The sequence below is a fragment of the Passer domesticus genome, chromosome 1 (genome assembly GCF_036417665.1).
Source record: "Passer domesticus isolate bPasDom1 chromosome 1, bPasDom1.hap1, whole genome shotgun sequence".
NCBI classification, from domain to species: Eukaryota; Metazoa; Chordata; class Aves; order Passeriformes; family Passeridae; genus Passer; species Passer domesticus.
In genome coordinates this window covers 141101816-141118750 of record NC_087474.1, presented here as the reverse complement: position 1 = coordinate 141118750, position 16935 = coordinate 141101816, and the positions used below count along the sequence as shown (strand labels likewise).

The following is a 16935-nucleotide window of genomic DNA, read 5'->3' as shown; positions in this document are numbered from 1 at the left end:
GAGCCGGCGGCGGGGCTGGAAGCACCTGCGGGCACGGGGGAATCCCTGTTCCCGGGGGCAATCCCTGTTCCCGGGGGCAGCGCCGCCGCTCCCGCCCCGGGGGAGCCGCGCCGGCCGCGGGGGGGGGCACGGCGAGCGGGGGGGCAGGCACGTGGTGCTTTACGTCCCTCTTGCGCAATGACGTCACCGCGGCCCGCCGCCAGGGCGGCGCGCCGGGCCAATCGGCGGCGCGCTTAGTGGCAGGGGAGGGAGCCGCGCGCGCCAGTCAGCACGAGGCTTGCACGCGCGCCGCCGCGCGCGCCGGCCGGGCCCCGCCCCTTCCCCGTCGCGGCGCACGGAGGGCGGGGGAGGGGGGAGGGAGAAGGGCCCGCTGGAAGCCAAGATGGCGGCGCGTGCGTGAGCGCGGCGCGGGCCCAGCTCCGAGCGGCGCCGTTGCGGCCGTTCCGCCCCGCCCCGCGCCCGCAGCGCCGCGGCCGCCGAGAGCCCTAGACTCCGCCGGGCGGCCCCGAACCACCCCGGGGGAGGGACGGAGGCCGAGAGCCCCCTCCCCCGCCGCCCCCATTGTGTGCCCGGCCCCCGCCCGCCCGCCTCCCGCCGCCGCCGGGGGGGCACCGGCGCGGAACATGACCTCGATCCACTTCGTGGTGCACCCGCTGCCGGGCACCGAGGACCAGCTCAACGACCGGTGAGGGGGGGCGGAGGGGAGGGGCCCCCCGGGGGCGAGGGGAGGGGCCCCGGGGCAGCGGGGCCGGCCCGACCCCCCCTGCCGGGCCGCGGCTCCGCCGGGTCCCGGCGCGTCCCGCTGCCCGCGGCCTCTCCCGGCAGCCGCCGCCGCCGGCTGCGCCCCGCGCGGGGCCGCGGGGCCGCCACTCGCGCCGCGGGCCCGCGGGGGCTCCGGCCGGCCGGGGAAATCCCGAGGAAGGAGGCTGCCGGGGTTCCCTGGCCGAGGAAGCGGGTTCCCGGGGATCCCTGGCGGAGGAAGGAGAACGTGCCCGTGTTAACGAGGGATGGAGCGAGGCAGACAATGCGGATGGGGGATCGCGGTGTGCGAGAGAATGACGGGAGCGGGGATAAAGGCGGCAGCGCTGTCACACGCAGCGCCGGTGCTCCGTACAAAAGGAGGCCCGGTGTCCCGATCGCTGGCGGTGTGCGGCTTGGCTGAGATGGGCATGACAGCTGCCAGCCTGCAAACCACGCAGCTAACTTCGTGTGGGATTGCGGGAGAGAAATTGCAGGCTGGGGAGAAACTGGAGTGCTTTGAGGGAAAAGGAATCCACGAACCAAATTTTCTTCACTGCTTGACGTTTATTTGACAGATCTGTGTGGCTGTCAAATATTTCTTCACTAGCAATTGCTAATGGTATGTGTAATAGCTTGCAGATTTTGCTTCTGCTCTTTTATACAGGAATTATTAAAAACTTCATCTTTATTTTCTCGCAGATTTATGCGTGAATAAATCATGGTCGTTAATCATCATTGGATAGAAATCTAAAGTGTTTTTACACTAAAGATAAATGTTATTTAATGATTCTGAAGAATATTTGAATATTTTTAAGTCTTAAAAAAGCATAAGCTCTTGGTTATATTCTCCTTGTTTTGATACTAGCAGTAGGTCAGGGTCCAGGTCACTTTTCCTAGACCGGGCTTTGCTGAGATGCCTCTTAGAGCGGTGAGGTTTGAGCATGTACAATGAGGAAAATGGGTGGTTTTGAAGACAGAATTTCTGCCTAACTACATAGTCTATATGTTTGCACAGGGGAAAAAAAAAAGATAAAACAGATCTAAAACCTGAAGTGTGTTCGTGTGGACTGTATTTTTTTCCCGTAGCCTGATAATGCATTTTACAGAATCCTGCTTCCTAGGAGGCCTAGCCATTCATACGGAATGGATTTGCTTTTCTCCATAGGTAGTGCATTCAAATTTGGTGTAGAGTGACAGACTGGGAGATGATGCTGTGCTAGGACTTACTGCTTGCACTGTTTTGGTTTGGAGTAAGATCTAGGCCTTTGAACTTGAAAGGACCCCAGTGGGTTTTCTTTCTTTTTTTCTTTTTATGTTGATAGGGCCTTAGAAAACATTCAGCATGTAATTATCACTCTTTACTCCAAGTGAGAGAGCTGATCTGTTTTTTCTTTAATGTTATCTCTTCTGTTGATATATTTATATAAAATACAAGTCCCTTTCAGTCTTCATAATGTTTTCTTTTTTTTTTTTTTTTACATTTTTTTTTCTTCTTACCACAGCAGCAGCTTTTGCACCTACTTTTTGATACAGGAAGCTTCAAAATGGGTGGTAATTAATATATGGAGAAAGCTGCAGCACTGCTGTTAGGTAGTGATTATTCTGAAAAATCAAGTGACTCCTTGATCTGAGCTGCAAGTCAGAAATTTCGACTTCATAAATGTAATTTTACTAAAAGTGCAGTAGCTGTGTGTCAGAACTTGTAATGCAGTGAAATCAGAATGATTCATGAATAGGGTTGAGGCACGCACGTATGTGCTGGAAATGCCAGTTCAGTTTTATCAGTAGCATTGCTGCTTATTACTATTCTGTCAGTGTTGATCAAGATCTAGATGGTTTAATAAATTCTCATACACATACTCATAGAAGTTAGGATCTTGGAACATCTCGTGTCTCTGTGGTGTTTCTTTTCTCTCTCACTTTCTAGGCTTTTTTGAGTCTGTGCTGCAGCCAGTGGTCAGTCAGGGTTTTTTTTCTGTCTGTATTCTGAATGATAGTTGTTTCTCAAAATCAGATTTTGGGATTATATTTCTGTATTGTATGCTTTCAGTAATGGATTTGTGTTCTGCTTCTAAGGAGTAATCACTTAAAACCCAAGGCATTTATTGCTGCAATCCCTGTGTGTTCAGGATACAGGACACTGTTAAAGTTTGTAATCAAGTATTTGATACATTATGCTTACTAACCAGTGTGGATGTGTCAAGGCAGTGGTTTTTGGGAACCATCCTTCTCCTGAAGTGTTGCTCTGCTCTTAAGTAGTCACAAAAATGTGAGGAAGTAGTTTTTTCCAGTTTGCTTTGGTGCATTTTCTGTCATTTTGTTCTACAGTTCTTACTAGGTTTTCTGTGTAATTTGTTATCACACTTATTCATGCAGCAACTGTGAGAATGGCAAAGCACTTCAAAGAAAAGAGGAGAGAGTAGCTGTAGAACCACAGATAATCGGAGCACTCCTGAGCACATCTGCTCATCATCTGAGAATACTTCTTAGCTAGTGTTTTTGAAAATGTAGGTTAATATTGCACCTTGATGGTAATTATTAGTCCTCTCTCAAGTAAGCTGAAACAGTGTTGACTTCTTCACTCGGATGTCTGGGAGCTGGTGACCCTGACAAGAGTTCACAGAGGACAAGGTCATACTTAATTTTGTAGTTGTATTAGGATTCATCTTTTGAAATGGATACTAGGCTAAGCTTTTGTTTAGGATGAACTGAGGCAATTGAGGTTTTTCAATAAGTTTGTTAAGGAAGACAGGTAACGTGGAATTTTTCCCCAAGCCATTTGTTGTCTGCAAACTGAATATGAGAAGTTTTATGGGAGAAAAATTCGGTATGGCCTACAGTTTGAGAAACAACTCCATAGGCTATTTTGGATGTCAATAATTAATGGCTTTAGTATTTGAAAAAGAGGTGCATTCTGCTGCAATGGGTGTTAGGTATATTTTGTCAATTATCCACCTCTTCCAGGGTTGGAGACTTTGTTCCTTGTGAAGGAAGTTTGACACAGTTTCATAGATAAGTTAATCTTAGTAAATTCTTAGTATATTTCTTAATTTTATATTGGGTTAGGAAGTGGGTGTAACCATGACAAATAGCCTTTTCTTGGCTGTTATGAAACCTCACAGGAGCAGTTTAACTTGCTGCTCTGGGAAGGAGAAGGGGAGTCTTTCACCTTACAGAAATGGCTTTCCATACATAACCTTCACAGACAAGATTTATCTCAAAGCTTTGACTTTGTTTTACCTTGTACTAAGAAAATTCTTGTCAGCTAAACCATTTAAGTCCTAGTGTAGAGTAAGATGTAATTTTTGAAGTGGTCATTGACACAATGTTAATGTGGTCTATTCTCTCCTCCTGAAGATGAGATTTAATGAATTTGGTTAAATAGAGGGTATTCTCAATATGAGGGTTTAGAAGAGTCATGTAGTAAGTTTTCTGGCAATGACATCTTTGAAACTGGCAGCACACCTGAGAAAAGTTAATTTGAAGCTTCAGTGAGTCTGTATGTAGAGTCAGCTTTGGGGGAAGAAAGGATGATCTTGTTCTTTACATGACTTTGTTTTCCCTTAATAATACATTCAGTGCCTGTCTCTGTTATTTGAATGTTACTTACTTTAGGCCGTGCCTGAACTGAAAATTTGTGTACTTTGCATTGCCTGCATTGTTTGCACGCTCTGAATTTATGTGGAAAAAATAGCTAGCAAGAACATACCTTTTTAATCTGCACATCAATTTAAGGTCCCGTGCAAGCGATCTGTGAATATGTGGCTGCTGCTCTGGCAAACGCCACCCCCCTTTGCATTTACTGATGAGCAAATCTGTTAAAAATCTCAAGCAGATGTTGCTGGAAGGAGCTGGCGTAGGGTGTGGTGTGGCTGTGCAGGGAGCCAGCAGGGATGTGGAGCTGGTGTCTTGGCTCCACATGTGTGCAGCAGCCATGCACAGGGAGGGAGGGAGAGCTCCTGAAAATGCAAACGTTCATGTTAAAGTGATATTGCATGACCTGAACCCACTCTGCTACATCCACAGGCGTGCTGGGAGAGTACCTGTCCTCTGGTGTAGAGGAAGGCAGCCTCAGCACAAACTTCTCTGCTGTTACTGACGTGTGATTTGCATTGCTGCCCCAAGTTGGGGAAAAGAAAGACAGATGTGTTCTTAAATAGAGAGTCCACAAGTTTTGTGCAGATAATACAGTACTTCTTTTATCTTAAGAGATTTATTTTGGTATGCTTTAGACTGTTCCTAATGTACTTAGCAAAAGTGCAGATAGCCCACCTCAAACAGGGATAGGTGGTTTAATTGCTGGGAAGCCATAACTGATGTATTATTTGAATTCCCTGAATTACAGCTGCTTGATGAACTTTAGTAACAGGCAAAGTGTTGAACTTGGTTTTAGGATCAATTTTTTGAAAGCATATCCAAATTTAGATTGTGCTCTTTCAGAAGAGAGGAAGGGAACAGTATGACTGTCATGACATTATCATCAGACTCTTTCTTAGATGGAAACACTTTTTAAAATATAAAGTGGTTTGGCTGCCTCAAAAGATTTGCACCAGCACTGTGGTAATATAGACTGTTACAAAACTTTTACACAGGCCAGTAGTCTAGGCCTTTTTGGACTTTGCTCTGCCAGGGTCCTCTTCTAATTACAATTGCGTGCTACACCCCAGATGCTGCTTTTTAGAGAGTACATATGTAATTGTCTGTGAATGTTCTTGCTGAAACTTTCCTGAGATGTTGTAAGTCAAAGTAATTGCTCTCTTCTGAAGGCGGAGGTTTGTTTTCCCCGCCTCTTACATTGCACTAACCGTAGGTTTCTGATCCCATAGGAAACTGACTTCAGTTGTTAAAATGATATAAAGATATCCCTGGTAAAGTGAAGTAAATATAATTCAGTGCGTTAAGAAGTTGAGCTGGCTTATCTCCTTGTTGAGTGCTCATCAGAATATTTTGAAAAGTGCTGCAGGAGGGAGAGTTGGTAGTGAAGAACAGGAAAGAGGAAGCAGGGTTGAGTTCCTTCCATTTTGAAAGCAGCAAGTTTATTTTGGCTACTGTAATGTGAAACTGTACTGTGAATGTGATCTGGGCTGAGAGTAGTTGTGACCTGTCACAAGGAATTTGGTAAAACAGTAATTGGGGCACAAATGTTGCTTTCTTTTTCCTTCTCAAATCATATATGTAAAGTTTGAGCATATTTGTTGGACCAATAATAAGTCAGACTAATTCACTAAGGTATTAGTAGCTGCATTTTAAGGTTGGCACTGCAAGTCAAAGCTGTCAGAGAACAACATTTTTAATTCTAAGAACAGTAAGTCAGCAACATTTATGCGCTAAATATTTGTAAAAGTTAAAAACTATAAACAATGACATGCATTTGAGGTAATTTTGGTATAGTATGTATTTATGAAATATTCTGATTGCCATGTAGGATGTTTGTCACATTTGTGATTCAATCAAAAAATAAATGTGAAGGGTGTGACTCTTTCTTAAACTATCTAAAGTAGATAACTGTTCAGTACACAATTATACTTACATGAAAAATGACTTGACACTTGAGGAAAAACAACCAAGGATGTACCTAAGCTTGGCAAACTGCAAGGTATTGTAGCTGCCTTTTCACTTTCCTGGCACAGTTAATAATTTGTGACTTAAATAAGGTGGTATTATGTATTTAAATCTCATATGAAGAAGGGGGTTCAAGGTATTTTGTTTTCGTGATTACACTGCAACAATCTAATTTGCAGTTACTTTTGCAAGATGCTTAGTGTAAAAGCTGCTGTTTTGTCTTTCTCTGCACCAACAGCCATTTATGCAGGAAAAAAAAATATACACAGAAAAACTAGTTGTGCTTTTCAGTTGTACAGACTTTTTTTTTTAACCTTGAGTTCATTGAAGTCCACTAAGGATTTGGCTCTTGGCAGCAACTCCACATAGGAGACTGCAGTAGTTGGCATCTGTGTGCCCCAGAGGAAAGGTGAAGACAGTAGTTGCAGTAGTTAGAGGATTTTAAATTGGGAGGAACAATTTGGAGAAAAAAGATGTTGAAATAGATGCACAAACCTAATTTTCACAGTGCACACATGTATTTTGTCCAACCCTTAAGCTTGACAGTTTAGGTGAGGATGACATGGCATTAGGTACTCCATTACAGGAATGATTATCCAAACTTCAGATCTTATTTGCTCTTTCTGGCATAGAATTATTTTGACAATAAACTCTGTGTTCTATTTCTGAAAGTCTTTCTGTGCTTAAAAAATGCAGGTCACCAACATTGCTTTCTTTTATCTTACCCTTCCCCTCTAGGGAAATTAGTATTTTGCTTCAATTTAAAGAATGTTTTTGTTTTATATGAGAGAGAACACATACTCACTGATACTAAGGTATGAAGTGTGACAGCTCTAAATAGTTGAAACATAGTCTAAACCTAAACAGAAAGGTTTAAGGTGGGAGCACTGGTCGTCTGCATTTATGCATTTGCATCTAAAACTGCCAGTTTGGTTCCAGGTGAAGAGTGATGTAACCATTAAATTTGCTGTCTTTGAAAACTTTGTCTTCATCTCACAAGTTTCACTTCTACACCCAGGACTTGTCAGGGGAATTTCTCATGCTGAATATGCTCACCCAGTCTTTCAGCAAATCCTAGCTGCTGTGCTTTAAAGTGCAGTGTGTTTTACAGCAGCAATCCATGTTGGTACAGTGAATATTTAACATCCCAACTAGATTATTTTGTTGCAGTTCTAAAAATGAATTTCGGTGTAGCATCTTAGTTTGTCTTAACTGGCTGGTTTTTGTAATCCCAAGCCAGTTGCTGTTGAGGTGATTTCTCAAATTGCTTTTATCTGCAGTGGAGATGAAACATGTATTTTCTGTAATGTTGTTTTGGACAGCTTTTGATCATTAAACTGGTTACTGCCTTGTATCAGAAAAGATTCCCAAAGATATTTTGGTCTATCTTTCTGAAGAAGTTTTTACATTATGGTGTTTATGAAAGAGTGCAGAATAAAAACTTTGAAAACATTTCCATGATGGGTACTATTTTGGACATTAGCTGTGTTAGGATTTCTTGCTATCATTCTTGTTTTATTGCCAGCCATGAGGTCTGCCAGTTTAATTTGTGGCAGCAGTAGTGTAATGCAGCAGATAAAGGTACCAAGGTTGCTGAAGACTTCAGTAATCTTATGAAATTGTCTTCAGTAAAAAAAGCCCCCAAAATAATCCACATTTGAGAGAGTGTGTTCTTTGTTTGTTAGATGAATCAGTTCAGAATACCTCGAATAACTGAGGGTGATAATAACCATGCAGCTGTAGTTTGTCTGTTCATTAGAAGATAGCCCAGAAACTGCTCTGTACCTGGGTCTTGCTGGTGTTACTTTCTGCAGCGTGTTTGCCATCATCTCTAGTTAAGCTAGATGCTAATTTTGTCTTTTTTTTTCTATGTGCTATAGAAGTAGTAGTTGATTACTTTAATTCAAACCTGTCATAAACCAGCATTTTAAATATTGGCTTACCATCTTTCATTGTGCTTCATTGTCTATTATCCATTATGTTTCCTCAACCTCTCTCCTTTTTCACATTTGGGATGGATTATCTCTCTGTATAGGCTGGGAGTTCTGATACAGTGAAATGAATCGTGATTGGGATCTCTGGATTCTACTGAAAATTGTAATTCACTCTGTAGGTGTCAGCGTGGAGTCTGTCATTGACTCTGCATAAACAAATGGTTGTGTTACAGCGTTTTTCCAAAAACTTAACTGGAGAATAAGTATTTGTCTATGGGAATAAAGTTGAATGTACGCCTTACTCTGCTTTTGCTTGAGTTTGTCACTTCCTTCAGTAAGGGTGGTATCATTTTAATTTCTTGTTCATTCTGCAAAGTTAATTTTCTTAAATGTGTCTTTGTATTTATTCTTTCATTTATTGTATTAAATTCTTGCTATTCTCTATTTTCCAGCCTGAAAATGGTCGGAGCTGTATTTTTTTCTCTCTAGTAAATATCAAGATATGTTTTTCTGAAGAGAATTTATGGCTTTAATCTATTTCATATTTTTTTAGTGTGAGTTATTGTTGTCTGATCTTTAATGATCTTTCTTAGGTTGTTGGAACTCTTTTCTTCAGCTTTGACCACAATATATTATTAACAGCATTTTTTCTTCTCTCATTTTCCATGTTTTAAGTCATTGTATACACAATTCACTGACTTTGGTAAAATGTGTCTGTCTCTAGAGCGGTAATTTAAAGGCACTTAATTAAACCTCAAATGAGATGGATCATAACATCGTGTTGTTGTGGGGCAGATTGGTAATCTGGCAGGCCTGTTCCTCACGGGAAGACTGAGGACTAACAGGCTGTTTTGCTGGAATGGCCAAAGTTTGTGGTGCAGAATCTGTATCTGGCAAGATTGTTACCATAAAAATATGGCCCTAGGCAAAATGTGAAGCAGGAGGTACTCAATGTGCTGCTCATGAGTTCTTCCAGGGGAACCAGAGCATTGGTTATGCTGAGGGAAGCACCTGGAGTTTCATGGCCAGGGTGCAGACAGATGGAAAAAAGAATTTTTTTTTTTTTTTGGCAGTACAAAAAAGTACTGGGGTGAGCTGTGCACCTCAGAAGCTGGAGTTTCTTATTTTGCCTGCACTGTGCATCAGACAAAGCGATTTGGCTGCTTGTTTTTCTGGCGTGGTGCTTGCTCTCTACTCTTTATTCCAGGCTTCAGTCCATTCCTATCTAAATCAAAGATGCAGTGTCTGAGAGAAAGGTTATGAAAATGTGTTTTTAGTGGAAGACAGCAGTGTGAGGAGGGGGTCTGGTATTTAAAAGGCGGTTTTTAGCAAGTTTGCAAAAGTGACATGCAGCTAATGTGATGTCAGAGTTTTTGTTGAATACTTCAAGGCTTGGAATTGGAGGAATTGGCAAGTAAAGGAATTGGACATGCTAAGTGATCTTTCCCTGTTGCTAAAACTAATTCAGAATGAGAATAAGGTTGTTGGACTTTATAGCAAAGCAATTAGAATTCAGTTCTTGTTTGCTTTGTTTTTAATAAAACCACTTGTACAAAACATACAGTTGCTTTTCTCTAGTCAAGACACCAAGTATTTAAGAATGTGACAGTTCTTACTTTAAAAAATATTTTTATAGCATTTGAATGCTGTAATCAAAGGCCATTTTCCAATTATGCACAAAGTGATCACAGCTCCCAATAGCTTAGAGCAAAGGAAAATGGTGAAGAGGTGATTTGGGTTCCTGCAGTAGCCTCAGCTGGGACCAGAACCTGGCTCTGCAGGCTTTAAGCTGCTATGCTGGTGAATTCACAGCCTCCCTGGTGGCTCATACTGAACTCCTGCAGGAACATTAACAATCTTACCACAATAGGATGCAAAAAGGTTCTATGATTTTCAGTAACTGGATTTTTATTTTGATAGCATTTTTAATGGAATCACTACAGCAATGTTCTGACTGTAAAAATAAGATTTTTTCTTTTCTTTGCCTTAATGGTGTCTTAATTTTCACTCATTCTAGTTAAACAAGTGTACAGCTTCCTAGCTCTGTTTTGATAGCTAGCAATTTTTTTTGTTCAGTGTAGTAACACTGCTCATGCTATTATCATGTGTGCATTTTTCAAGTATCCTTGAATTTAGAACCATGTGGTTCTAAATTCCCATTATTCGTGTTTTATTATCACAAGAGGATATACTTCCTAAAATGATGGATAGTTGAGTAGCTTACAACCTTAATTGTTTTAAGATTCAGAGCTCACCCAGCTGAGTTGGTTGATCCAGTTGTTTAGCTGTGGTGTTCTGGCTAAAGACATGGCTTTCTGCTAAATGTTAAACGAAACAGCTGCAAGGACTTTGTGCAGTTGAACAGAATGTGGGACCACAAAATGATGATTTGATGCATTCTGCATCAGAGAGTAGATTTCTCTCTGGATTTGCAAACTCTGCTTTTGGGAATCTACTGCCATAGAAGGATGTCAGGTTGAGTCTGACTCCTTCTCCTGTAGTGTATTTTTTTTTTACCCCCAGAAACAACACTAGGTGTTTAGGCAACTTGTAGCTATAGATCTACTTCACTACCAAATCCTCGAGATAATGTGCTAAATAACTTGTAGGCATGATGTTAACTCCTCTGTTCTTCCTGTTTGTATTCAGATTGTTAGCTACAACTTTTTTTTTTCTCTTTTCAGAAAAGGAGACATGCTGTTTCATAGCTTATGGGTGTTTGCTTATTTAAAAAGCATGATTGACTTTGTATTCCCCTTGCTATGACCATCCTCTGCACTGTGGTGTGGGGTTATGGTTCTGGGTTTTTTAAATTTTTTTTAAATTTTTTTTTTTTTTTTTTATTTTTTATTCAGAGGGGGATGTTTTCAGTGTCACTAAAATCTGAAGAAAGGGTGTAAGTAGATTCTGAGCTAGAGGAACCAGTTGCCCAGCTTAAGAATTCATTGCTAGTTAGAGGCATTTCTATTTATATTACAAATTCTATAAGTGTCTGCCCTGGTCTTGCTGTTCCTGCTAAAGAAGCAGAGTATTTCCAGCTGGATATTTAAGTACCTATGATTTTTTTTACTAAATGTGTAACTCTCTGACACTTTCCTGAATCATTGGTGTAACTTTTTTCCTATTTCACTGACCATAGAGGGATTCTGTACAGCAAAACATGAGCTCCTAGCTTTTCAATGGCAAATGCCCTTCTTTTGCTGCTGTGCCTTCAAGTCAAATATATGGAGATCACATCCTGAAAGCATTAAGTCCTCAATATCAATTGCAGAATGGCTGAGGTTGAAGGACCTCTGGATATCATCTGGTCCCATTCCTAGGCAAGGCCACCTACAGCTGGTTGCCCAGGACTGTGTTCAGATGGCTTTTCAATGACTCTCAAGGGTTGAGACTCTGCAACTTCCCTGAGCACCCTGTGTGAGTAATTGATCACCCTCACAGCAAAGAAAGGGTTTCCTGGTGTCCAGACAGGAACCTCCTGTGTTTTGGTGTGTGTCTGCTGCCTCTGGTCCTGTCACTGGGTGCCACTGGAAAGAGCCTGGCTCTGTTGCCTTTACTACCCTTGCTTTAGGTGTTCATATATCTTGATAAGATCCCCTCCAGAGCTTTCTCTTCCTTGTGCTGAAGTCCCAACTCTCTCAGCCTTTCCTCTTGTGAGAGATGCTCTAGTCCCTTAATCATTTTTGTGTCCCTTTGCTAGACTGTCCAGTATGCTCATGACTCTCTTGTAGTGGGGAGCCCAGAAATCCAGATGTGGCCTCATGAGTGCTGAATAAAGAGAAGCATTGTCTGCCTCAGCATGCTGGCAGTGGTTTCTCTATTGCAGCCAGAATGTTGTTTTCCTTCTTTGCTGCAAGGCATGTTGGCTCCTGTTCAACCTGGTGGCCACCAGGACTTCCAGGTCCTTTTCTGCCATGGTGTTCTCCAGCTGGACAGTCTGTGGCATGTGGTTTTCTTGTGCATGTGGTTGTTCCTGCCAAGGTGCAGGGATTTGTGCCTTGCCTCCCCTTGGTTGTCAGGAGGTTGTTGTGCTCTGGATGGCAGCGATGTCCTGCATATCCACCAGTCCTTGCAGCTGGGTGTCAGCAGCAAACTTGCTGAGGGTACCCACTGCCCCATCATCTGGATTGTTAATGAAGATGTTGAGCAGGACTGGACCCAGTATTGACCCGTGGGGCACACAGCTTGTCACTGGCCTCCAGCCAGACCTCGTGACACTAATCACCACCCTCTGGACCTAGATGTTCAGACAGTTTTTGGTTCACCTCACTGTCTGCTCATCCAGCCTGAACATCAACAGCTTCTGCGTGAGGATTTTGTGGAACACAGCACTGTAAGCCTTGCTAGGCAATATACACTGCTCTCCCCTTGTTCTTCTCTAGAGTGATATGAAATCTGCCTTCTTTTCTTAAAACTGGAACTAAAATACATGTTCTATTTTTGCTAATTTTTCTTGTCATGCTTTAAGATTTTTGTGGACTATCTTCTACCCAATTTAGGTCATTGTCTACATCAGTGTTAGAGAATTTTCATTCTACAATCACTGTATTACCTGAAGACTTTTCAGTGACAGAAAGCTGTTTTCAGGACATAAATTTGTTTGGTCTTTGCCATATTAACATTCTACTGCAGATTACAGGTTCAGCACAGTGTGTTACCATTGTTCCAGAGAGAATTATGAAGTGATCAGAACTACCTTTATCAACCAAACTGTCAATCCTGCAAAATAGGAAATAAAGTTTGGGAGCCATGTTCTGTAAACCTGTGTTGGCTGATACTATGAAATACTAGAACAGCTGTTCAAGTCAGACAAGAAGTCCATCTTACTTTCCTCCTGCTGACAGAGATCAGTGCTAGATTAGCAGGAGAACAGTGTTAGAATAGGGCAAACATACAGTGATGCTTTTTCAACTTCTAAGAATTTGCAGCTTGGGGATTTCCTGAGCAGTAGGTGTTGGTTTAGTATATAATAACCAAATAGTCCTAATTTATAATTCTTGAAATGTGGAGAGGACACTGTAAATACTCATGGTTCCCCTGAGTACTAGCTGGGTTTCTTTGTCATCTAGTTCATTTCAGTGGTCTGTGTATTATAGTCTGAACACATTATCCTACTACCCTGATGAGCAGCATGGGTTACCTTGGAGCCTGTCATTTTGTACTTGTGCTTGGGATTTCTTTTTTTCTTATGGGCATTACTTTATTTTCTACAGATAATCTTATTGCCTGCTTTTTTTGTGGTACTTTAACATTTGACTTTATGGATTCTTCCCCCTTTCTACCCAGAATGACTTAAAGCACACTCTAAATCTTCAATTATTCCAGTAGTAGAAAGGTGTAGCTGTGGCAGGCTGCCTCCTTGGAAGCTGCTCTCTAATGTTTGAGATGGCAGTCAGGGTCAGGATCCTTTTGTGTGCTGTATTGTGGCACGGAAGATAGCTGGGTGTGACTTTGCATCAGTGACGGTGTCTAGTGTCAGAGTTATCCTGGGATTAAGAAACAAATGCATTTGCTTAAGCTTTTCATTGGTGTCCATTTTCTGCATTTTTGAGACTGTTTTTGTGGCACTGACAGACTGGCACAGGAGCTCATTTCCATGTGACCCAAGACAGGCAGGTGAGAGAGGTCTGTGATCTGAGGCTGTGCAGCTCTGCTGGGCCAAACCTGCAGCCTGGCCCCAGAGCTGCTCCTTGGGTCTGGCTCGCTGTGCTCAGAGCTCTCCAGGATCTCAGCTGAGGGCCAGGGATCAAGGTTGTGTTTCCCTTTTAAATGTTTATAGGTGTGTGATACTGTTCTCCAGTGCTTAAATGGATTGGGTCATATGTGTGTGTCCCCTTGGCTATCTGCTTGTTTTTTTTTTATTAGTATTACTGTTAGCCTTTCCTTGGAAAAGCATTGTGGTGGTACTTGAATACTTCTGGCTGCTCTGGTGTGGAAGTCTCATGTTTGTTGGTATACAGACTTCATTGACATATTAAGTTGTTTTGAAGAGACTTGATCACTTAGAAAATTACAGCAGGCCTGAAGTAGCTTTTTTTTCTTATTTCCCTATTTGAAGTTGTTCATTACACCAAGCTGGTTTTGGGGTGTGGGGTTTTTTTGTTTGGGTTTTTTTTTATGTGTGTGCCTGTGGTTTTTTGTTTGGCTGGTTTATGTTTTGTTTATTTGGTTGTTTTTTTTAAAAAAGTACCTTTTCTTCCTCTGCAACTCTTACCTTCAGTATTTTGAAATCGAGTTTCTCTGTAACTCTTTTGCATTTTTGAGCCAAATTTGCTTTTATAAAGCAAGGTATGGTGGAAGGATGGCTCCTGAGATAAACTTGTCTGGAAATAGAAATCTGCTTTGAGAAAAGTAATGTCTTGTGATGAGTAAAAGTGTCATGTCAGAAATCTGAGCTGTGATAGTCCCGACCTAGAGCATTTTTAGTTGCTTAGTGTGAGCATAGATCCCTTCTATTCTGATCAGTTTCTAGAGGCTAGAAATTGGAGCTTCAAAACTTGAAATTAAAGAAATCCCCCCCTTGGCTTGGACAAACTGAACTTATTTTCCTCACAACTGTTTTTGGATAATATCTAAAGGATGTGTGTCTTGATAGGAGCTATCATCACTAAACTTTTTGTCTAAGAGTGTTGCCAAGCTAGTGTATTTCTTCAAAAATGTTTGTGATGAAAATACTTGTTGCTTCTAATTTTGTCCTTTGAAGTAGTTTAATTGCCTTTAATGAGACCTTTTTGAAGTGTAGTCTGTCAAGGCATTTATATTGGAGATTTAATTTACCACAGAAAAGTCTTTGTGAAAATGTTGACCTTGATGTGAGTATTGACTAAATCATCTCTGCCTTTACCTCTTCCTCCAGAGCACCATCAGTTGAAATGACTGCACTGGATAATTAAAATTAATCTGATCTTAAATAAACTTTTCCCTTCAGAGGGTCAGTGGTACAATACCCTGCAACTGTGCGTGTAGAAAGGCTTAGATTGCTGCAGGAAATTATTTCAAGTTTTTATTTTCACAGAGAGACTCTCCATACTGAGTATACAAACACATCTTTCTGCTTTGTTCTTGTTCTCCTGCTGGTTTGGTTCCATGATTGGTGTTCATGTGAATGCTGGTGCAGGAAAGGGGAGGAATGAAGGTGGAACCAGCAGGGAACAGCTCCAGTGCTGTTCTGCATCAAATTCAAGACCTTGTGGACTTATAGGAGCTTATGAGCAGTACTTGTTAATTTTGCTGTTACAGCAGTTGCATATGAGATGATTGAGATGTGAGATAGTTTTTACTTTTATTTTTCTTTCTATAGAGAAGTTCAGTACTTTCAGCATTGCTGCTTACAGCTTTCTCTGTTCCCTCCTGTTAAAGATTGACAGCAGCTTCTTTTCAGCAGTATTAGATCTCTTTTGGCCTGTGCTTATTGCAGACAGACCTACTCTCTTGAGATTGATGTTACTCATGGATTCATTGCCTATTCAAGTTTTAGCTTTCTGAGCATATTTCTTTCCTATTACTTCATTTTTTACAGGTATAAAAGGAGTATGATGATTTTTTTTCCGATTTTAATGTTGATTTCTTTGGTAGTGGTCTGGTCTTGTGACCAAGGCTCAGATAAGGAAGCTTTAAATGTTGCTCATAGACTAGTCTAGTAACCATCTCCAATAAAGTGCTACCTTTTTGCCATCAGCTTTTCTTAAAGGCAGTGCAATGAATTTAAAGATAGGTTTTCCTATTCTGTAATTATTACTCACGCTTGCCAGGAGAGAAATGTTAATGGGAAACTGTTCAGGATTCCTGTGGGAAATTGTTAGGTGATAAACTCAAGACATGGAACTTCAGGGATGTTTAACTTGTCAGATATTGTGCAGCAATCCCTGCTTGCTGTATAAAGCCGTATGATGAGTTGTGGAGTGTACATGGTTCAGTTTGGGGTTCATTCCATAGTCTCCCACAGCAGTTCACTCTTGTGGGGTACCTTTTGCACAGATTGCCTGGGAAGTTTGTGTTTGCTCTTGCTTTTGTGGGTTGTCTTCACAGAAACCTTATCTGCGTATGTACTCTTGGCCCGTGTGAAGTAGTTGTGGCTGGAAATTGGGAGTGTGAAATCGCCTACTTACAAATTGGCAGCTTGGCTGGGATAGCAAAAGGCAATTCTAAACACATTCAATTCCATCCTTCTGTCTTCTTTTCACTTTTCCTTTCTTCTTGGTCTTGGAAGTTACTTCTATCACTGTAAAATACCTTGTTTCTCAAACAGATTGAGAGATTTTTTTCATTATTTTTTTCCCTTAGGACAAGTACTTTAGAGTAGATAATGTTGAGATTTCACTGTTTGAACCTCTGGTCTATTTTCTTTCTTGTGCTCAGGGTTTGCAAGTAGCTGAAGTCTGATGTCCATAGTCTGTGTGTAGAAACTGAAATGAAGCAAAAATGAAGGATTTAAAGACAGGGATTCAAGCAGAGGAAAACAGTGCTGGTGTGCCTGTCTCTTTGTTAGGTTTAGAAACGTGTTGCTGATTTATGCTAGGATGAGTATGGTACCAAAGCTGAGATTTTTTAATCTTAATTAAGAAGACCTCACACAATTTTTATAGAATTAGTCTTGGTTTTATGTCTTGATAAAATGCAAGTACTCTGACTGTAATTGGAAGCTCTTTGGGGGCTTTTTCAGGTTGCTTGTCTCTTTTGGGAAGAAAGGAACCCAAGC

General features: G+C 41.7%; 1 protein-coding gene across 11 annotated transcripts in view; it reads left to right on the top strand.

Annotated features, from left to right (window-relative positions):
• Positions 1-354: 354 nt before the first annotated feature.
• UBR5 (ubiquitin protein ligase E3 component n-recognin 5) overlaps positions 355-16935 on the top strand; it is an 85400-nt gene continuing 68819 nt past the window's right edge. For 9 of the 11 annotated variants that reach the window (XM_064393526.1, XM_064393542.1, XM_064393533.1 and 6 more), the window contains exon 1: positions 356-685. In XM_064393526.1, coding sequence (XP_064249596.1) covers positions 624-685 — 62 coding nt within the window. In that variant the 5' untranslated portion in view covers positions 356-623. Of the gene's footprint in view, positions 686-16935 lie in introns of all 11 variants that reach the window. The other 2 variants (XM_064393458.1, XM_064393478.1) reach the window with 1 other exon arrangement.